General features: G+C 40.5%; 1 protein-coding gene across 1 annotated transcript; it reads right to left on the bottom strand.

Annotated features, from left to right (window-relative positions):
- Positions 1-393: 393 nt before the first annotated feature.
- Positions 394-22,219, bottom strand: kcnk10a (potassium channel, subfamily K, member 10a; the record flags this gene model as incomplete). Its single annotated transcript, XM_081378424.1, has 7 exons — positions 394-1,050; positions 2,037-2,179; positions 8,812-9,004; positions 10,326-10,486; positions 11,795-11,912; positions 19,789-20,171; positions 22,165-22,219. 7 exons carry the CDS (start codon positions 22,217-22,219, stop codon positions 394-396), a joined length of 1,710 nt encoding a protein of 569 aa, XP_081234550.1.
- Between the last annotated feature and the right edge of the window lie 875 nt (positions 22,220-23,094).

Genomic DNA, 23,094 nt, shown 5'->3' with positions numbered 1-23,094 from the left:
AACATAGTTTTTGTTGAAGCAATTATGTTTCTGGATAAATGACCTTGAATTACAGTCTGGCAGAGAGAACATTGAAAGTGCAGCACTTTTAGTTACACTTCAAAGAACTGCCATTGTAGCTTGCTACAGATGTTTCATTCGTTGTCCAGGACTTTTGGAGAGATTCTTTCCAACTTACAGTATACAAGCATTACTCAGCGGTCTGAAGAAGAGGACTAAGTGTCTTCCAGTGCTACACTCGCCATATTTCCATTATCAAGTTATCAGGACACAGTGAACAGTTAAATGAACAGCAGAAATTGAGATTCTCACATCTCAGATCAGGGTAAGGGCTAAACAAGGCACTTTAGGCATGTGTTATTTATTTAAATTTCTTAAATAAAGCGGTTCCTTCTAGGGCTCCATCTGCAAATGGAACTCTTTGTCTTCAAGTTTTGTCTCGTTTTCTTCCTCTTTGGTCTGTGGCGGTAGAGGCATGAATCCGTTTTGTTTATTGGGGCTCTCCACAAAGAGAGGTGAGTTGGTCAGACTGGTGTTGACCTCTTTCTCAAGCTCCTCGTCCTCTGCCTCTTTCTTCTCCTCATCCATTGTGGGAGTATTACAACTGAAGGAATCTAAGGCTTTCCGACCGTCGTCTGGTATGTTCTTCCTCAACTCTTTGTTCTTGCTCCTCTTGGCTAGTTTTGTGACTGAACCAAGGCGGTTGAAAATGTTATCTTCAGAGTATGCCTGGCTTGGGTCGCTCAGTCGATGCTCATTCTGCTCAATTCGTAGGCGTAGGTTGTTGAGTTTTGTGTCGATGCTCTCCTGGGAGGATGTCTTGTAATTGGTGGCATCCAGGCTATTGAAGGCAGCTCGACGTTCAGGGGACAGCATGTCTAGAGAATGGGCTCGCTGGTCGAAACCCAGCTGCCTGCGCTCCATGCTGCGAATGGTGGCGGCCCTCTGCAGTTTGTCGTGAACTTCCACACTGAGTCGACGTCTGGTCTCACGGAGCTCTGCTCGAACGTTGGCCTTCCACTCTGCGGCGTGAGCTTTAATTTCACCCACCTTGAACAAGATAACAATGGTAAATGAACCTGTGAGCCTTTAGTTGTCCATGCAAATAATTAATTTCATTTTTCACAGGTCAATGACATATACTAGTGTCCGTGATAAAGAAACACCTGCCAAATTCTTAGAAATGTACTCTTAGTTATTCATGTTGGTTTCATATAGTTTTGAAAAAATTCTGAGAATTCAAGAAAAACTCATGTGGTGTACCACATTAAGGTAAAAGTAATATTTTCCTGAAACACACATGAGTGTACACATCTTAATAATTATTTTCAAAAATGTATTTAAAAAAAAAAAAAAAAAAGACAAAAAAATACATTTACAAAAATCATGATTTTTTTTATTAATATACATCAGCATCTTTGATAGGTTGCACCACATGACATTTTGTCAGCTAGTCTTGTGATTTAAAAACATAAGATTATTGGATATTAAGAGACTTATTGACCTTGACCTTAAGGTCCTCTGTATTAAATAATCTATGATATCATTATTTGTTTTATTATTTTTATATGCATGTTTCTGCATGTTGTTTGCTTCACAAGACTTTGGTTTTCTCTAATATAATATATTTATATATATATATATATATATATATATATATATATATATATATATATATATATATATATATATATATATATTAAAAAAGTGAAATAGTTTTGCTTTTATTACCGGTATTACAAAAAAAATCATATTATTAATTATTATTTTTAATTAATTATGATATCAGGAAAGTTGTATCACCCTGATATGTTTGCCTTTATGCTCCTAAACATACCTAAATGAATTATAATACAGAACTTAAAAACATTACATAAGAGCCGTATTAAAGTTATTGTATGTATAAATTGCATTTTCATTGTTTTTTTGTATAAATTAAGCTATAAGCATCACAACATTAATCATTACATCATACATGGAAGTAGAAAAGCTTAGCTGGAATAATTAAGGTAATGCAATGCTACTATAAGTCTCACCTCCATTTTTGTCTTTTTAGAGAGCACCCTCAGCCAGTCTCCAATCATGCTTAGAACTGCAGCAAAGTACGCCAGTCCAACTAGGATCCAGAACCACACCAGCGGCCTGTACCATTTACGGTACTCTATTCTTCTATTGCCTCCTGGAAGAGATAAATAAATGACACTTTCATTTCAGAGATGCAAGTATTTGATTGTCTTTTAAACTTACAAGGATGTTTTTGAGACATGCATCAAAACCTCCTGCCAAATTCATAAGCTATTTTCCTGACAACAGCAATCAGGCTAGCTCAGTTTTTTCTTGACAATTCATGGTGTCTGGAAGTACAAACACTTTCAAAAAGACAGTAAAATGCTTTTATATGGTGTGTGCTTTATTCGGGTAGTAATTGAAACAGTCTATAATGGAATCAACTTCATAAGTAAAGTTCGTTTTGCCTACCAAAGCAAACCAAAAGCCATTGCAACTGTCCCATGACAGGGATCTACAGTAAATGAGAATAAATGTGATTTAAATATGTATTTAAAATAAGATTAAACTCATATTCAAGTTTTTATTTCACTTCTGCTCATTTTTGTCCCAATTTTTGTTGATTTTTCTTACAATTAAAAAAAAATGATATTATTATTTTGATAATTAGTTTATTTAGACTAACCGAATCAAGGTCACTTTTTAATCATGCTTTCCTCATTTGCTAATTTCCAAATGGCCAGTATAGATTTGTTTTAGGATTTTGGGCTGTCCCGGACACAAGATGACCAATTGTGGTGATTTCTGTGGTCGCGGCTCCTAAATTGCGCTCCTACGTCGTACAGTGAGAGGTTAAAAAATAGCCATCGTCACGGTCTTCCGACCAAAGATAACCTTAGATAATTTTCTGATAGTGTTAGAAATGTATCATCTCACAGTGTGTTTGCTGATACTGTAATGATTTAGTCCACTGGAGGCAAGTTGAAGTGAGAACCCAAATGCAATTTATTAACAAAACGTGATAAACAAAACAAAGGCATGAAACTGGGAACTGGAAACTCAAAACAAGAACATCAACAAGAAACATTCAATACTCAACAAAGACACAGGGCAAACATTAGGGCTTAAATATACAGACTAATTACAAGACAAGGAACACCTGTGAACAATGATCAGACGATTAACCAGTGACAAGACACATGGCAGGATCACATGACAAACAGGAATCACATGACAAGACAGAAACATGACAATGACAAGAACAACAAACAAAACGTCTCGGGTTACGACTGTAACCCTTGTTCCCCGAGAAGGGAACGAGACACTGCGTTGTCGTCGTGACGACACTAGGGGAACACCCTAAGCTTTGCGCATCTGAAGCATGAATGAAATCTGTCCAATCCTGATTGGTGCTGCGTCATGACGAAGTAGATGATGGCATAACAGGGAGATACAAAGGGACGCCGGCACAAACACACGTTAGCTCCTTTGCGATGAAGCAAGCGCTCTGCCCGTGATAGGTGTGGCGACGAGACGCAGTGTCTCGTTCCCTTCTCGGGGAACAATGGTTACAGTCGTAACCCGAGACGTTCCCCTTCGAGGGAACTCGCACTGCGTCGTCGTCATGACGACACTAGGGGAACGTAATGCCCACTATGCCACACCGTAATCACGCCCGCCCTAGTGTGAAGCTGGGAGACCAGGCACACTTAGGACGCGAGCACTCTGGCGCCAGGCGTCACAGGGAGTTGCAGACTGTAGAAACGTATGAAGGTGTGCGGGGTGGCCCACCCGGCCGCCTCGCAGATCTCCTGAAGCGAGACGCCATAAAGGAGGGCCACCGAGGAGGCCATGCCCCTGGTGGAATGTGCCCTCACGGCCTTAGGTGAAGGCAAATTGCGCACCTGATAAGCCGTGGCTATAGCCTGGACAATCCAATTGCTGATTGTCTGTTTAGATGCAGGCAGCCCTTTCTTGGGTGAACCAAAGCACACCTGGTCTGACTTCCTCCACTGAGAAGACTTCTCCAAGTACACTCTCAGGGCTCTGACTGGGCAGAGCAGGTGAAGTCTCCCCTCTTCCGCCGTCACGTGAGGTGGAGGATGGAAGGCCTGAAGAACCACTGACCGTGCCACATTAGAAGGAACCTTGGGCACATAGCCCGGTCTAGGATGTAAGATGGCCTTAACTCCGCCAGGGGCAAACTCCAGGCAAGTCGGCGTTATAGCCAAGGCCTGGAGATCCCCCACTCTCCTCAGAGAGGTGATAGCAAGGAGAAAGACCACCTTGAAGGTCAGGTTCTTTGCCTCAGCCGACTCCAGTGGCTCGAAGGGGGCCTCAGCCAACCCTTCAAGTACCACCGCCAGGTCCCAAGTTGGGACTTTGGAGCAAGCCGCAGGCCTCATCCTCCGAGCCCCACGGAGGAAACGTACAACCAGATGGTGCTTTCCCAAGGGCCCATCACCTATAGGCGAGTGGAAAGCCCCAATGGCAGCCACATGCACCTTAAGTGTGGATGGGGTAAGACCGGCAAAGAAACAATCTTGGAGGAACTCCAGCACTGAAGCCACTGGGCAGTTAACTGGGTCCACCTCTACACCAAGTGGAAAACACATTCCATTTCAGGCTGTACAGTCTCCTGGTAGAAGGAGCCCTGGAGCTAAGTAGGGTCTCGACAACACCTGCTGACAGGCCAGCCTCTAGGTACCGAGCCCCCTCAGGGGCCAGACCCAGAGGTTCCACAGCTCTGGCTGGGGGTGCAATATTGTGCCCCCTGCCTGCGACAGCAGATCCCTCCTCAGAGGGACCTGCCACGGGAGGCCGTCCAGCAGTGCTACAATGTCCGAGAACTATACCCGGGTCGGCCAGCGGGGTGCTCCTAAAAGTAGGCTGATCCCCTCCCGGCGGACCCGCTCCAAGACTCCCGGGAGCAGAGCGATCGGGGGAAATGCGTACAGTCGCAGCCTCGGCCACGTCTGCATCATAGCATCCAGCCCCAGCGGAGCTGGATGCCTGAGAGAGAACCACAGTGGACAGTGGGACGTCTCTTGAGACGCGAACAGATCCACTTCCACTGGGCCGAATCTCACGCACATGGCTTCCACCACCTAGGGGTGGAGTCGCCACTCCCCGGGCCTCAGCCCCTGTCTCGATAGGACGTCTGCTCCCTGATTTTGTTCCCCGAGGACATACATCGCTCTGAGAGACGACAGTTTCCCCTGGGACCACAAAAGGATCTGGTGTGCCAGTCTGCATAGAGGGCGCTACCTCAGACCCCCCTGATGATTCAGATACGCGACTACAGATGTGTTGTCCGAGCGTATCAGAACATGTTGGCCGCGGAGGTCCGGAAAAAAGCTCCTCAGAGCTTTGTAGACCGCCAGCATTTCCAGGCAGTTGATGTGCCAGGAAGAATGCCGTGTCTCCCACAGAACGCTCGCAAAGCCGCCGTCCATGACCGCGCCCCAACCAGTAAGGGAGGCATCTGTTGAAACGGTTTTCCGGCAACATGATGCTCCCAACACCAGTCCCTGGGACAGGAACCAAGGTTTCCTCCATATGACAAGGGAACGAAGGCATCTGCGCGTTACCCTGATCATACGGAACGGATTTCCCCTCGGGGAAAACCCCTTGGCTCTCAACCACCACTGTAGGGGTCTCATGTGTAGCAGGCCAAAAGGTATGACGCTGGACGCTGCTGCCATGAGCCCCAGCAGTCTCTGAAACTGCTTCACAGTGAGGTTGTGGCCTAGCTTCACTCTGGAGACCATCGCCCGCTGCATCCATGCACTTGGTGAAGGTGCGAGGGGAGAGAGCTAGGCCAAAGGGAAGAACCCGATATTGGTACGCTTCACCCCCGAAAGCGAACCTCAGGAACTTCCTGTGACATGGAAGGATGGATATATGGAGGTATGCGTCCTTCAGATCTATCATGACGAACCAGTCCTCGAACTGGATCTGACTCACGATGGCTGGAATTGTGAGCATCTTGAACCTGAATCTCCTCAGAGAACGATTCAAGTGCCTGAGATCTATTATTGGACACAATCCCCCATCCTTTTTGGGAACTATGAAGTACCGGCTGTAGAACCCGGACTCCCTGTCTGGCAGAGGAACACGTTCTATGGCCTCCTTGACCAACAGGGACTGAACTTCCTGTTCCATAAGCCGAACCTGCTCTGGGCAGTCCAGACCACCCCATTGAGCTTCGGGGGAGGGGAGCTGAACTGCAGTCTGTAACCCAGTTCTACAGTACGCAGGGCTCACGCAGATATATTCGGAAGGCATGACCATGCGCCGAGATAATCTACTAAGGGAACCAGCCTCTTGAGGCTGGCCTCGGGTGTTACCCGAGACTCGTTCCTGATCCCCTGAAGCGGCTGTTCGGCAGGGAGCAGTCGAGAACGATTTTCGGTGGGCGGACGCGTTCGCTGCCCAGCCGCAGGTCTTTGTAGAGGCGGCTGGAGCGGCGTGCGTACGCAGCACTGATTTCCCGAGAGCTCCGGGAGAGAGGCGACCTCGATCGCTCCACCCCGGGGGGGACAGCTCTCAGCGGTCCGGCCGCAACTAGGACCGCTTGGAGGAAGCCTTCTTTGCCTGAAGGACGATCCTCAGATCGACCTTAGGCTCAGAAGACTTGCCTCGAGAGCGCCGCCTCCTTTGCCAAGCTCCCTCGGGAGGGCTGCGGGTGGCGACACTCTCTTTTTGCACCTGTCGGTGCGAGGAGCTGGCAGGCGGCCGAGGCTGCCCCTTAGAGACAGCCTTCCTCGAGGAGCCAGAGCGGCGAGGGAGGTACTGTTGGAAGGCCACCGACTGCTTTTTCACCTCCTGAAACCTTCTGACGACGGTATCAACCGCGCCACCGAAGAGGCCAGAAGGTGAAATCGGGGAGTCTAGGAGAAAATGTTTCTCTCTCTCCTTCATCCCCGACAAATTCAGCCATAAATGTCTCTCCACACACACCAGACCAGCCATGGAGCGGCCGATGGCACGGGCCGTCTCCTTGGTGATGCAAAGAGACGGAGAGACACAACTCATTGTGCAAGTCAGGAAAAAACGTAAGACCCCGGCGTGGAGGTTGAGACCTGCGTTTATAAAATCTCTCATCCAGCTTACTTGGCGGCTGGACTTGTAATTCCTCTTGTGGCCAATCAATGTTAAGCTTGGCCACAGCGCGGGTCAAAACCTCCACCAGCTCCTCTTGAGCGGGTGTGTGAAGTGGTGGATTATCGAGCTCCACATCACCCACCTCGATGTTTAAATCATCTGACTCCTCAGAGCCAGACAATTGTAACATCGGGTCCTCCGCCTCGCGGGAAGAAGCCGCTTCGCGGGCTTCCACATGGGGCGGGAGAACATCTGAATCCTCAGAAGAGGACTGGGAAGATGCCGGAGCAGTCCCGTGTCCCCCTGAGAGATCCATTTGTGAGCCCCACGATCTGCGGCGCCACACTGCCTCGGCAACAGCAGGCCCAGAACCCTGGCCGTGCTCATCAAACACGGCCAGCCGTGAGCGCAACACTCTGTGCGGCAGCTTTTCACACTCGCTACAGGCGGCTCCCTCGAGAGCCGCCCTAGCGTGCTGCACGCCGAGGCAATACACACACAGCTGGTGTGTGTCCGAGCCTGACAAATAATGCAGACACGGATGCACACACCTTCTAAACTGCTCGCTTGCCATTATATATGCTTGTGCAACTGTTATAAAGACAGACAACAATAAATAAGACAGACAAATCACACAGAGCGCTTTAGCTGAAGAGCAAAAAGCTACAGTAACGTGTGTTTGTGCCGGCGTCCCTTTGTATCTTCCGGTTATGCCGTCATCTACTACGTCATGATGCAGCACCAATCAGGATTGGACAGATTTCATTCATGCTTCAGATGCTCTACGCTAAGGGCGTTCCCCTAGTGTCGTCACGATGACGACGCAGTGCGAGTTCCCTCGAAGGGGAACCCAAAACGTGACAGCAACGACTTACGTTTACTGACTAGCCAATAAAAATGCAACATGAAATGACGTATTGATCAATGCGACATGCCGCTAAAACTTAAAACTACTTACTTTAAGGGCCATTTGCAAAATTAGCATGCCGAGTTTGCCCTATTTTCCCTAGCCAGGACCGCATCCATATTCTCCTCTTTCGCTTGCTCCTCTTTTTTTCAGCGCACATAAAAACCACAATTGCCAAAGTGTGATTCATCTTGTTCTATTTGTTTACCACTAGCGCATGCTGAAGACGTTTTATTCTTCTATAATAACTTGCATTAAATATTTGAATATTTAACTTGAATATTTATTGTGTGATTTCTATTCATTTTTTTAAACTTAGAACTGTCTGTCAGTTGTGTTATGATTTCCACTACAGATTTTGTTGAAATGTGAAGGGCATGAGATGAAATCTGAGACATTGAATGTGAAGAAATACTGAGAAATCAAGGTGTATTTACTTTGCTTATATATCATTCATGAACAAAATATTATTATGCGTCATTTCCAATCAAGGACACTTAAAATTTTAAGACACTTAAAATGCTAGCTAAGAAATTAGCCTTAGCTAGACAAAGTAATCTGTAATTTCATTATTTAAATTTGAATATATATATATATTTCTTCAAATATGTCGTTAAGATTAATACATAATTTCAGGTGTACTGGAAATAAAACTGTGGTAGGAAGTTTCAAGACTTGACAAAAATGACAGAAATCTACATATGTTAGTTAGGCATTATTGGTGGACAAATTAAATAAACAAGTGTGAGAAGTGTTTTTTCACATTCATTTAAAGTAAATTTCGCTAGTACCTGCAACGTAATCTCCGATCCCAACAGTCGTCAGGGTGATCACCACAAAATAGATTGCATCCAGCCCGGTCCATCCTTCAATGTGCTTGAAGATGACGGCTGGTATGGTGACGAAGAGGATGCAGCCAGCCAGGATGAAGAGCAACGTAGAGGCCACTCGGATCTTGGTCTGGCTTATTTGATTGTGTTTGCGCTGGGAGGGGTGAAATAGACAAAAAGCAATATCAACATGAAGCACCACAGTACAAGAGCCATTCTTAGTCACGCAAACAGCACGACTTCATTGCCAGCAGTGGCCACATGTGGCATGAGAAGACATTTCGTGACTTTTTGAAGGTGGCATGTGTTCATTAGCTCTCTGAAGGGTCTAATGATGATCTGAAGGAGATTGATTAGCTGTAATGAGGTGTGATCTCAACCCGTACTGCAGATACTGGAGCCTGCTGGCATCAGGAGCCACAGTTCTCTGTTTATTAGGCCTTTACCTCTGCTGTGCAGACACTGACTAACCTAACACAAACATAGTCCTGACTAATGCCTCCCAGGAACTGATGAAAAGGAGTGACCTTGCATACTCTAATATGATAAACATAATACTTGACGTGCTAATTGTCAGGGTAAATATATTTTACATTGGAAGATAAAAATACATTGTTAGTTCAATTTGCTTGAAATAGCTTATTTAATCCTGCCCCTTATTTCACAAAATAATATTATTACAACTTAAATAGGTATACAAATACCGCATATAATCTTTCAGGTCTTACAATAACTTACAACAATACAACAATATACAACAATACCTGTAAATTACAATTCCATTCCTGAGTTTAGGTCTATTAATTTCTGTATTGGTCAAGTAATGATTTCTTTAATCTATTTTATATACTAATAATCTATATTATATATAATATATATTATATATATAATCTAATTATAATCTATGTAATTTCTGTAATTTCTGAGACATATTTGTAAATGCAATCCTGAGAATAAAAGTCAGAATTGCAAGATGTAAACTGGCGGAAACCATGGCGGAAAAGTTGTGGTAACAAAGAAAAATAAAAGTCATTTAGCTATGCAAAATGGCTCAAAATATCAAATATCATACATATACTGTATAGCATGTTTGATGTCCTCCTACTGAATGAAATCATAGTCTGAAGCTAAAAAAATCTGTGCTCATCATTCATTTTCTGTTAAGCTCCTACTGCCCAAAACTTTCTGACTTTTGTTAAGAAGCGATGACTCGTCTTGATTACAAATCGGAAAAAAATCTGGGCAAAATTTGTGTATTGTTTTCCAGCCTTCAGGCATGTGCCTTACCACAAAGTCCATTGAACAGACTGTGTGTCTATCCACTTAACTTAACTTAACTTAACTTAACTTAACTTAACTTAACTTAACTTAACTTAACTTAACTTAACTTAACTTAACTTAACTTAACTTAACTTAACCTTGTTTTCGATAACCTAGGAAAGAAACACTAGTTTTGTGCACAACAATTCACTTACCCTGAACATTTTCTCCACTTTAGCGATGCTCTTCACAAAAATAGTCCCTAGCTGATCACCAACACCAGCCAGTAGAAAGCCAAAGAGTGGGATGCCAAATATTGCATAAAGGATGCAGAAAATCTTCCCACCCTCTGTGCTTGGAGCGATGTTGCCATAACCTTAAAAAGACAAGAGAGTAATGGTGTAAATTAAGACACAGCTGAAGAGGACAGTAGCATTAGGATGTTAGGTTAAATATATTCAATATGACATATGAAGGATATAGTGCAATAAAAAATGTCATATAATGGTAGGGGGCTTACAGAAAGAGGAATTTATTGACTAATTAGATGGATATTTAGTTCCAAGCCTCTGCAAACTACATAAAAATCCAATAAATGAGTCATAAACGTCTTCTTATTATGGCAGATTAAGGCAGTCCAAATCAGTCTGTTAATTTAATACTTTTTAGGTTTAACGTGCATTATAGGAAATTGCCCATGGATCAAAATGTGTCTACTGAGAGCATGTTTGAAGGTTCAGCAACTGAAGTGTAAAAACTAATCTTGTTTATGTCTTTGTCCACTGCCCACTGGATGGCTGAGCCAATGAGAAATGACATTGAGAGTCATGTCAGCATTTCAATACTCACCTGCATTGCACAACAGCTTCTTTAAGTAATCAATCACAGGCTCTGGCAGGTAACACAGCGAGCAGCTTATGGACTTCAAGTGTATTACTTTAGACCTCCAATGGAGTGCAAATGGTGAAACACTGCCTCCCTTTGCATTCCTGTCTATCTATTTTTGAAAATGCACATGCATTGTGGTGTTTCATATAGCCTGTATTTACAAATTTTCTATCAATTTATTTTATCTTATTGGACTATAGCTAAAATCAATGACTTGCTCCCAAAGCATGAATAGTTTCAATTGGTTTGACGGCTGAAGCTGGTGCAGTTTCACACATGGCATATAAGTGGGGTTGGCGGAGAAAAAAATTAATAAAAATTGATCGGTGGTTATAGGGTCTAGCATAATGACTGAAAGTGAGACTATAAATGTATGACATGAGCAAATGCCTTGTATTTGTCAAGCTTTGCATATTAATGTGGTTTGTAGAAGTCTTGTTCCTTATCGTAGCCGTTTGGGTTTCGCTTTATTTTGATGGTCACTTTAACACATTCTGTTCACTATAAGTAACATTGTATCTATGTCTACTAACTCTCATTAAAGTGTTTGTAGTATTAGTAGACTGTTAGGGTTAGAATGTACTTGCAAAGTTACTTATAGTCAGTAGAATGTCTGTTGGGGAGAATCACAATAAAGAGTTAACAGATATTAATCAGACAGTGTTCTAACACTCGAATGAGAGTTAGTTGACTTGTAGTTGCAAAGTTACTTTTAGTCAACAGATTGTTCAAATGGGACCATCAAAATAAAGTGTTATCGCAGTTTGAAATGTATTTAGGTATGTCTAGGTGTTACCTATTGTTGTTATCACAGTTCCAGCGAAGAAAAAGGAACTCCCCAAGTCCCAGTGACTGGAGTTGTATGATGTGTCTCCGATAGGACTGACTCCAGCGTTCACTGCATCTACAGAGTGCTGGGAAGAGATAAGACTGGAATTAAAGTCAATGCATAAGCAGCACGTCTTTCAAATGATTAATAGTCCATTCCAGTGACAGATCATTTAATGTCGTAATGAAATTCAAAATTGGTATCAGGCTGGAGTAAACAAATCATTTCAACATCTAAATGGACTGAAACTCTAAAATCCATACTGATATTGAATGCATTTTTAAGGAATTATGAAGTATTTACTTTAAAATGGCAAAACACTGTAAGGCTTTTAAGCTCTTATGTGCAATTTATAAACCAATCTCAAAAATAATAACCCATACATTTAGAGACAGCTCTCTCACAGTTGTCAAAAAGATTTAAGGTCCTTGCACACAGTCCAAAATTTTCGTATGCGTTTTTTCGTATTCATCATTCAGTAGCTCCGAATGCTTGCTACGGGTGTGAAAAACGCAGAAAATCAAACCCGATCTGATTTTTTTTATGACAGTTGAAAGTTTTGGAGGAAGTGTGTAAACGTGATTGACACAACATGAGGTTGTAAATTGGTTTTAATGTGCCAAAATTTCGGTGCAAGGACCTTTAGATTAAAATAAGTTAAAGTTATTTATCTAATAATAATAATAATAATAATATTTACAATAGGTTTTCAGCACTTTGTGATTGAACCCCTAATAATATAGCAACCCAAGCTCTTTGGAAAAACTTGCAGTGGCAACATATCTGCACAATATCACATTGCTTCTTGCACACTTCATGATACTTTCAAAGCAAAATATCCAGTGAGTGACACTAAAAGCTCCACATCCCAAATGCAATGCTTTTATCAGGTGAGCTACCGTGCAAGTTTACTACAGTACAAACAGAAAGTCAAACATTTGGAGCTGTTTATGTGATGCAAACATAAAAAATGTATTAGTTTACAAATCATGCACCATGGTAAAGGTGTTTTGAGGTCATAACATTGTATGGTGCATGGAATTGTGTGGAAATACATTTTTGAATTCAATTGTAATGTATGTAGGTAGAGGTAGTATTTTTCCAAAAAAGCCCATAAATCAAATAGGACATAATGCATAATGCATAATACATGTTGCCTCAGATATTCTAGTGATGTCTGGAAGAATTTCACAGAACAAACAATACATAAATCCTCCTTTGTCACGCAAACTGCAGTTTTCCATAGTTTGTCATGGTCAAGGCATCCAACTGAGGAGATGATTCAAATGAGCCGTCTAGCATTAATGATCCTATGATGATCAGATGTATCATTAACAGCGAGGAACTGAGAGGGCGGATCAGAAAACGGTCACTCGGCTCAACAGGAAACCTGGAGAGCAGATGGAAGAACTATACTGAGATCAACAGGAAGCGGCTCAGGTGTGAGAAACGAGCCTGTGAGCAGATGAAGGGCAGGTACACAAGGGCAGAAATTTCTCGGTCTAGACTGGATGCGTAATACCAAGTTTGAGCCAAAAGCAGAGCCTCATGCAAGAGAAAATAATGGAAATTTAGCAGATTTGCTGATCAAAATTATTTTACAGACCTAAGTTACGCTCTTTATGAATAATAAAGAATAGCAATCAATCAGCTTGAGATTTTTTCTCAGTCCAAAAATGGAAACTGCTGTCCCTTGGATGGATGCTCTTCGAAGAGATCAATTTTCTCTTATAATATGATGTTCCCGACCGTTTACCACAAATGGGTTTTACCTCAACACAGACTGCTAGAAAGCACACATTTGAATTCCATCTGTCTGTGCGACACCAACTCTTCTTCAAATTCACCACTGAACTGATCTGAATATAATTTTATTCCATCTGCTTGCAAGGGTGACTTGTATATTTGTTCTGTGTGCCCTACATGGAGATGTTATACCACTTTTATGGTGGTAAGAACATGATATCAAAGAAACATAAATGCATTTTTACAGCAGACAGCAGGTGCTCAGATGATAGTGTCTGGAAGCTTTCAATCTCACCATGAGTCATTGTGACAGAAGTAAACCATATAAGCTGTAAATACTGACCTGAGTATCATGAGCTATCTAGTTTTTTCTAGCTATAAGATTCTATAAGACCATATACATGGTCTTTTGCAATTGATTGAAAATATATTTTTTATTTTATTTTTTTCAGTTTTATCTCTTATACCCTTTGGTGATTACATTAACAAATCAGCTGAAACATACAATGTCAACAGAGTTTATACAGGTCCCAGTTGTAAAACATAGTTACCAAAAAGCCTAATTTAGCCAAATATCTCTTTCAAATACAGTATATGAATATTGTTTTCTTCAGATTTTTGTTGTAAAACATGACTTGGACATCATGAGATTCACTAAGGATATTATTTATCCATAAGATATTTTACCCCAAACGTAAAAAAAAAAAAAAAAAAAAAAAAGAAATTCCAGTTCTCATAACTCTAAACAAAATATAAAGTCTCATTCTCAAGTATTTATAGTGTTATATGCATCATCATTAAAAAATATGTATTAATTTATTTATGTATTTATTTATTTTATTTCTTTGTTATTATTTTTAGTCTTTTGGTTTTAGGGGGAAATGTACCGTTACAGTACATTTCTTAAAAGGTTCCGTGAGTATTTCCCTTCCAAATCGTTCCTATATATCATTTATATGTTTATATTGTTTGTTTGATTCTAGTAGTGAACAATTTCAAGCCATTTGGATAAAAGATGTAATTCTGTTTTTTTGGTCAGTATCAGAGGTGTAGTAAGTAGGAGAAATTACAGTATAAAGGCAAATGTAATTGAATATTTTATTTAATTTTCTCTGCAAGTAGAGTTATGTAACTGGAGGTGAAGAATCTTAGCAAATGCCAAAGCAATTCCTAGAGCTGCAGACCAGACAGAGAACATACAGTCCACCAATGCTTGAACACCTCCTGGCCATTTTAGCTGAAAACACCTTTTCAGTGTTCATGCTCTGTCTGATGCACAGCTCGAATAAGTGCTTTGGCATTTCTTCAAATTCTTCACCTCCAGTTACATCACTGCCAGATTGCAGTACATATGCACAGCTCGCAGCCCGAGCTGAGCGAAAGCAACAGCTTACATTCAGCTAATCCAAACGCCGCTAGCCTGAATCATCGACGCTTTGCAGCATTCATAATCAGCAAAACCACAAGTTACATCTCTTGCTGCATATCTGTTTTCCATTTTCTTTGTCTTTCAGCATTCCAACAACATTCAACAGCAGAAGCCGATGTCATATACGCCTCTCTCATTCTCTTCTGGAGTCAGTGAGGCTATTTTGAAATGGTGCTTTGTTACAAAGCTTTCAAATGCTGCTGGTTCTAGATTAAATTAGGGTTTCAGGTTATTGATTCAATTATGGTTTTTAACCTCCCCGCCTCAGTCATTCCAGTGAGCACTGCGATGGGCGGGCTTCACGTTTTCCCCTGCCCATACTCCTGATGGAGCCCCATTAGTGCAAAAAGATCAAGATTCCCCAACAGATGCTTTTAAGACTTGATTGTTCTTTATCTGCGGAGCTGGATGATTATCATCACTCATCTATCAAATAAGACTCTGGTCCTTTAATTTGGCTTCTAATCTCAAGGACATCCAGAGAGAGAAAAAAAAAATCCTTAGCATTTTAGAGCCAAAATCAAACCAGACCAGAACTGCACAACAACATTGACTACTCAAGACAATCAGAATTCCTGAATTTAGAATGTGTACTTAAACAAATGGTCTTCCAGCGGGAGCACTTTATTTCACAGTCAGTGTTGGTATCGTAACCCGTGGAGTGAATAATAAAAAGTGGCAGAATAGTTAGACATTGACAGAGTATTGCAGCTGCTTGTATCGTAAATATTGTTTCAGACGCTGATCTGAATTGTATGAAAATATCGGAAAATAACTTTTAAAATAACACTTTAGTTTAAAGTCCAATTCTCACTAGTAACTAGTTAGTTATTAGCATGCCTATTACTAGCCTTTTGGTTGTTTATTGGTTCTTATAAAGCAAATATTAATGCCTTACTCTGCACGACCATATTCTACATCCCTGAATCATACGATCCCTACCCAATACCTAAACTCAACAACTACCATAAGCAGTTATTAGGAGTTTATTGAGGCAAAAGTCATAGTTTATAGTTAGTTAATAATGAGAATTGGACCCTAATCTAAAGTGTGACCAAAATATCTTAGGACTTGTTAATGGATTCCAGTAAATCCGATAATGAATTAAGATTTTTTGTGTTTGGGGTTGTACAATCAAAATGCTAACTTGATGAGCTAGTTTTTAAATATGTTTACCATGTAGACTACAAGACAAGTAGTATGTCATTGGAAAAATGTCTACCATTTTTCAAAACTCCAAAAACGTACATTAAATTCATTGCAGTTTCCAGCTGAAATGAACACCAGTGGCAGTAAAACACCAGCAACTTGTTTCCCTTCGACACAAATTATGGTTACAAGGGCAGATTGTCAATTAATAAAGACGTATTTCCCGGCAGTTATTTGCACCTTATTTGCAAGTTATGACCTCAAAACACTTTTACCATAGTGCATGATTAAGAAACTAATACAATTTGACATTTGTCTCAAATAAACAGCTCCATATGTATGGCTGATATAATAAACTTGTTTGGTACAACTCATTGTTTGTCACCTCAAGCTAAAATGCCATGGTTGCTTCAGCAAGTGTGTTTTTATCTCACGTTTGCTTTTGTTAACACTATCGGTTCATTTTTAGAATAGGGTTTAGTGAAGATGGTACATTATGTTCAAACCCGAGCATTAATCTTTTAACGCAACTCACCGGACATTTAATTATTAATTAATTGATATATGTGACCCTGGATCACAAAACCAGTCACAAGTCGCACAGGTATATTTGTGGCAATTGCCAACAATACATTGTATGGGTCAAAATTATTGATTTTTCTTTTATGCCAAAAATCATTAGGATATTAAGTAAAGATCATGTTCCATGAAGATATTTTGTAAATTTCCTACCGTAAATATATAAAACATTTATTTTTTGTGAGTGAATGCAGCAACAATCGCAAACATAAATGGACACCTTTAAAGGTGATTTTCTCAATGTTTCGATTTTTTTTGCACCCTCAGATTCCAGATTATCAAATAGTTGTATCTCGGCCAAATAGCGTCGTATCCTTACAAACCATACATCAATGGAAAGCTTATTTAATCCACTTTCAGAAGATGTATAACTTTCAAAAATTGATCCATGTGACTGGTTGTGTGGTCCAGGGTCACATATATCAAATGCTTTAGCATTTGCCAGGAAGAACATATCCTTTAGAACAGGCTTTCCTTTGTGAGGGTGCCTATGATGCCTTACAATGCTGTCTATGTAGGCAGCTCACTTGGTATTGGAACAGAACCAGAGTCAATATCTGGAAGGTCTCTGCACTTGGGCGCCATTTTCCTTGTTTTATGAGGAGCAGTGTGAGCACTGGTCCCTGAAAACCTCAGGACTAGCAAAAGGTGACGCATTGCAAGACAAATAAACTGCTTCTGTCAAGCAGCAAAACCTGATCCTTGTAAACCAAGCTATAAACAGATTACATGGACAAGTATCCCCCCACCTTTACTATAATAAAATATTAAATAGGCATGTGTAAGTAGGGAGTGTAAGAAATTGATTTAATTAAAAAAATAAATAAACTAAGCATGAAGGTCCAACCCTTATCTTATCCCTAATCCTAACATTCATTCAAAGTACAAATGAGATTGTATGAATTCACCAAAACGTAAAAATATTTAAGAACTGCCATGAGAGTGTGTTGGGTCTTCAGAAGGCATACAATAGCTTTGCTTAAATCAATGTTGGTTTTATTTTCACTGTGTTCTGTACCTGTTTTGCCTGCCTGTGTTCCCTAGTTAGTTTCTTTTTTGTTAATTAGTTCCACACACGTTTCTGTTCAGTTGATTACCCTCCCTGAGTACTTAAGCCTTGAGCTCTTTCTGTTCATTGTTCAGTGTTGCTAGTTCTCCTGAATATTCTTGTTCTGGATTATTGGATTTTGGTCATATGCGAGACGTGTGCTTCACTGCAGCAACGCGTGACAATAGTTTACCCAAAATGAAAATTCTGTCTTCATTTATTCAGCCTCATTTCATTCTGAAACAGTGTGGCTTTTTTTTTTTTTTTTCTGTGGAACAGAAGAAAATAGTTTGAGAAAAAAAAAGAAAGAAAAAAAAATATATATAATATATATATATATATATATATATATATATATATATATATATATATATATATATATATATATATATATATATATATATATATATATATATATATATATATATATATATATATATATATATATAATAGAAGTCAATAAGCTTCAATGTTGTTTGGTTTACAACATTCTTCGAAAATAATTTTTTGTGTTCCACAGAAGAAGGAAATGCATACAGACTGGGCTGCTGAAAAGGGAGGACAACTTGACCTTTTGTCCTGAGCCCACGGCTTGGGGGGACCAGGTGGGGTGATCATGATTTCACTGCAGATCCGGAATGTAATTTCAACGTGATCGCGTGGAGTCTGTGATGACAACATATTTGTTTTTGTGTGTCTCTTAACTTAAGCAACAACCGTCACAATCATATGTCACCAGAAGACTTGAAATAAGGCACAGAACTTTTAAAGTCCCCCTGTAGTCAATAATTTCATCCCTTAAAACTCAACTTTGATTACCAAAATGACATATTTAAATGTTTTTTTTATGCCTTAAGATAGCTTGAATGTAACTGTACACCCTTGCCTCATTTAGTATATGTGGTTCTATGAATATGCAAATTAGCCCCACCTCCACTCGCTCACACCAGCTCAAAGATCCACACATTGACGTGATTGGTTACATGGTAGTTTGTGACGTCAGAAACACCAGTGATTTCAAACCGTGTTTTTGAGACTGTCTTTGGTTCATTGCAGTTTTAAGGAAAACATACTCAGCAATGGTGTTGACTTATAAATTTGTACATGGTTTGACTTAAAGCATATTAAAAACAGCACATAGACATAAACAACATTAAAAGCTTGATTTTCACCACAGGGGGACTTTAAGGACTACTTTTAAGGAGCTTTTCTCTATCCTAAGCTGTGATGTCAAAGACAGCAGACAGGGAAAATGCTTTTAAGAGACTCCGAAAAAGAAACAGACTGGTAAATATTAATAAATATTAAGATTAAGTAAATATTAATAAAGATTTGCAATTTAAATACTACTTGAAAATGTTTTTTTGGTAAGAATACTTGGACTAAGGAGAAAGATGCTCTTTGCAGCCAAGGGGATGTAGTTACATCATCTACCAGCAGGGGCAAATGGGTTCATGCTAATCAGCAAAACCTTGAACCCTTGATGTGAGAGGGGGAAAGTCAATCATAAATCAGCTTTGCAGGAATGAAAAATCTTTTTTGTTACACCATTAGACATCACATCATAGACCTGATAAAAATATATTACTCAGGATTCAGAGATTGAAAGGTTGCAGGGTTTGCAATGTTTCCCCCATAAATCTCTGCTGTTTTATTGCTGAGCACATTCCTGAAAAGTCGTGTTAAAGTAGGCTCGGTAAGTGGGAACCATTAAAGACCAGAACGGACTTTGCACATTGCTTCAGTGCTGCAAAACAGATTGATTACTGCCATCATGGGCACTATTCATCAAACACTTCAACGTCTTGCTGTCATAAATCAGTCCGCTCTGATATCTTTACATTTATTTTCGTCGGTTGCTCCATTTAGCATTGTCCAACCGCTGTGCCCCGGTCTATTGCATGAGTGAAGCTCACATGTCAGACAGATCGATGAAGCTATATTGTTACACTAGATCTGAGATCCCACTAGGGATGCCTGAGCTCTACTACAGACAAGCAACAGTTTTACCTTGATGAGCTCTTCCAGCTCAAGGGGGGTCACGCAGGGATGTTTCTGCAGGAAGGCGGACTTCTTCAAAGTGATGGTGTCTTTTTGGTTGCTCTCGAAGGGCTGCTCCAGGGCTCTGAACACCAGACCGCCAGCGACCAGGTACGCTACCACCACCACAAACACGGCTAGGACAGTCTTCCACTTCATGACTGTGAGGAGGGCTGAGCCGTCCGCCACCGCTTCCATGCTGGCCACCATACTAGCAGGTCGGGAGACAGAAAGGCGGGGTAATGAGCACCCCATGGGGTTCTGCATGGTGGCCACACTGGCCTGCACCAAACTGGACTGCAACATCCCTGGTTGGACATTCTTTGGCGGCACCAGGTTGGTCTGCACTGGCACTGTTGGAAAGAAAGACAATATTCTGTTATGTAATTTACAGCAAAGATTCTCAACTGGTTTTGCTTTAGGACTCAGATTTCACAGCATCGTGATTTTGCCAAGTAAAATTTCTGTCCGAAAATTTAGTCCTCATCCTATCCCTACCCCTAAACCTAATCCTACCCATAAGTTGTCCCTAAAATCAGAGGGAAATATAGGTGAACAACACTCATGTAGAAGCACCTAACCCTGGTAGTAAGCCTAAACTTGATAAACTGTAAAATTGTCCCTCACATCTGATTGGTTGATTGGAATGTTGTTCCAGGATCAACATAGACAGCGATCCAGGAACATGCTGTAGGCTACTTGGTGAAATGACGTTCACACAGATTTGACATTGAATACCAAGTACACAGTGAACAAAAATGTTTGTACAAACTTAGATTTTCAGACAGAAATGTTATTCCAGGATCAACAAAATATGTTGATCCATTTTTAAAAGCTGATAAATCTATGCTATTTGCTATCCCAAAAGCACTGTTATATGATGATTTATTTTTGTATTTTATTTTATTTTATTTTCCCTGCTGTCCATCACCCTATCCAAACAGACCTGCGATTTACCTGACCAATGATTTACATTGTCATTTATCCACTGGAAAAATTAGCCTATTCAAGAACCAAAAATTAGAATCAAATATAATTTACTTTTTGAGTTTAGGGTTTGCTTTCCTCTTGTGTTCATTATCAGTGCTGCATACCCACACATACACACATGCCTGCACACACACTTCTGTTCGGTTTCTGAAAACCCATTACAGTAGAAAGCAGAGGCAGCACCAGGGTGGAGCAACAAAGCTATACTGTTTACGACCGACTACATTCACTAACACATTAAACAGGTAAAAACATAAGAATACTGCTAATATGCATATTAAAAAATAAAATAAAATAAAATAAATAATCTAAAATCATCTTGTGGAGGTGGTACTGTAAATAAATTAAATTGAATCAATAAACCAAAAAATGCATTAATCACACGAAGCACATATGAAGAGTAAGCATCAAATAATTTCCCCTCAACTTTCTTGTAGTCAGGCAATGCTTTCGGCTGCAATATGATGTGCACCGCTGTTTATGTGGACAATCCCTGCAGGATGACCGCAATAATTCACTGACAATCCGATCGGTTGTTTACAAGCTACTTTGACCCTATACCTTCTGATTTTTCTCCCCTAAACATTCAGGGCAAATTATTACGTGAAAATTAACACTTTTAATAAGTCTGACTAATTCAAATTTTTCAGAAAGGTCATAACTATGTTTATAACTTTGTATGACATTTATCTGAAACGCGGATAATTATATAAACGCCGTTTCGTAAATATGTGAGATTTTTTTTTTGGGGGGGGGGGGGTATAGTAGATTAGGTAATGCGCGTGTCCCCCGCGTTTCATTATGCATAGCTCGTATCTCTGCATAGTACTCGCAGACTAGACACGTAATGACGAGCCTCTGTTTAAGATCGCAGGTTATTTTCTTATACGTCTCTATTATTTCTTCCTCTTCCATCCTGCTAAACTATCGCAGCAAACATCAACCATACAGGTCTCTCGGTCACGTCGTGATTGTGATTTATCTTGTGGGGAAGACCTAGAGCATGAAGCAATGTTGTGATTGACACGCGTGGATGTGAATATTAATGAAGGTGTCCACTGATAAACTGAGATGGGCAGAATGAAATCCATTATTAGAGACGTTAAACCTTTGACAATGCAGAACAAACTGATCACAGTCAATACCTCACCCATTGGTAGGCTACTCCATCATCATTTTGCGCATCCTGGTTAAAGTGCTTTTGATTGAATCAGTTGGGTTCTTAAATCCCTCTACATGACAACTGGCTGCCAGAGCGCGTGGATGCTTCATTATGCTTATTATAACTTCTGTCTAAAATGCGGCATGAACAATATCGCAATGGAAATGCATTTTGGAAACGAAATGTATACCTACCTGGTGGAGGGTTCCAGTTCCCTGGTTTCCTTGGGTTTTCCGTTGGAAATTTCATTTTGGGTTGCAGTTTAATTCATGAAATGATCTCGTTTGATGAAGAAAGGCGATAATTCAGGAGATACTGCGTAATTGTGGAATCATGCAGCGAATTTCCTTGAAGACATTGTTTTTAAACGAGACAGGGAGGTAAAGGGGCGCAAGCATGAGATCATCTTCATCTTCAGGCGTGTAGAGGGATGTGCTGCTTGACTGGGATGAATCTGCCTCTGTCTCTTCATGGCACTTAAGAGTTCCAGATCACTCCGCCTTTTGCCAATTGCACCATTTCCCGCGCGTCAGAGACTCTTTGTGTGTGAGGTGGACGGTGAAGGTGCAGCAGAAGTCCACGCGCGGTTGGGGGCATCCTGTGAGCGCTTCGCAAATGGACTATACATCGAGAAGGCTTTTCTCTATAGCCGCAGTATGTGGCAAGCCGGTTTAACATTTATAGACTGGCTTGTTGTTTCAGTTTTATGTTATTAGTGTTTATTTTTAATTAATAAAAAGTAATCCTACTTTTACCCTTTTACCTAAATGTTTTAATCGGCACTCTATTTCACATTGGCAGCTGGAAAATCCTCTGTTTCCCATAACATACACTGTAAAAGTTAAAAGTAAATATTTTCAATTAGTTACTGTTTTTCTTTTTTTTTTCTTTTTTTTTTTTTTACAGTATTGCTGTATTTTATGCAATTAATTGTGGGAGCATGATAAATAATTGCTGTAACGTGTACAGTAAAGTAAGATATTACATATTACAATAAGATTTTTGTTATTTAAATTACTGTTGTTGTATTTTGCTTTTAGTTTAAAAAAAATGGTCAGTCTTCCTATAGGCTACAGGAAAAAGTATTTGGCACCTCAAGTGAATAACACCAACACAATGGTGAA

Source organism: Scardinius erythrophthalmus (assembly GCF_964197995.2).
Source record: "Scardinius erythrophthalmus genome assembly, chromosome: 11".
NCBI lineage: Eukaryota > Metazoa > Chordata > Actinopteri > Cypriniformes > Leuciscidae > Scardinius > Scardinius erythrophthalmus.
Note: the sequence above shows the minus strand (reverse complement) of the source record. Positions and strands in the feature narration are given on the sequence as shown.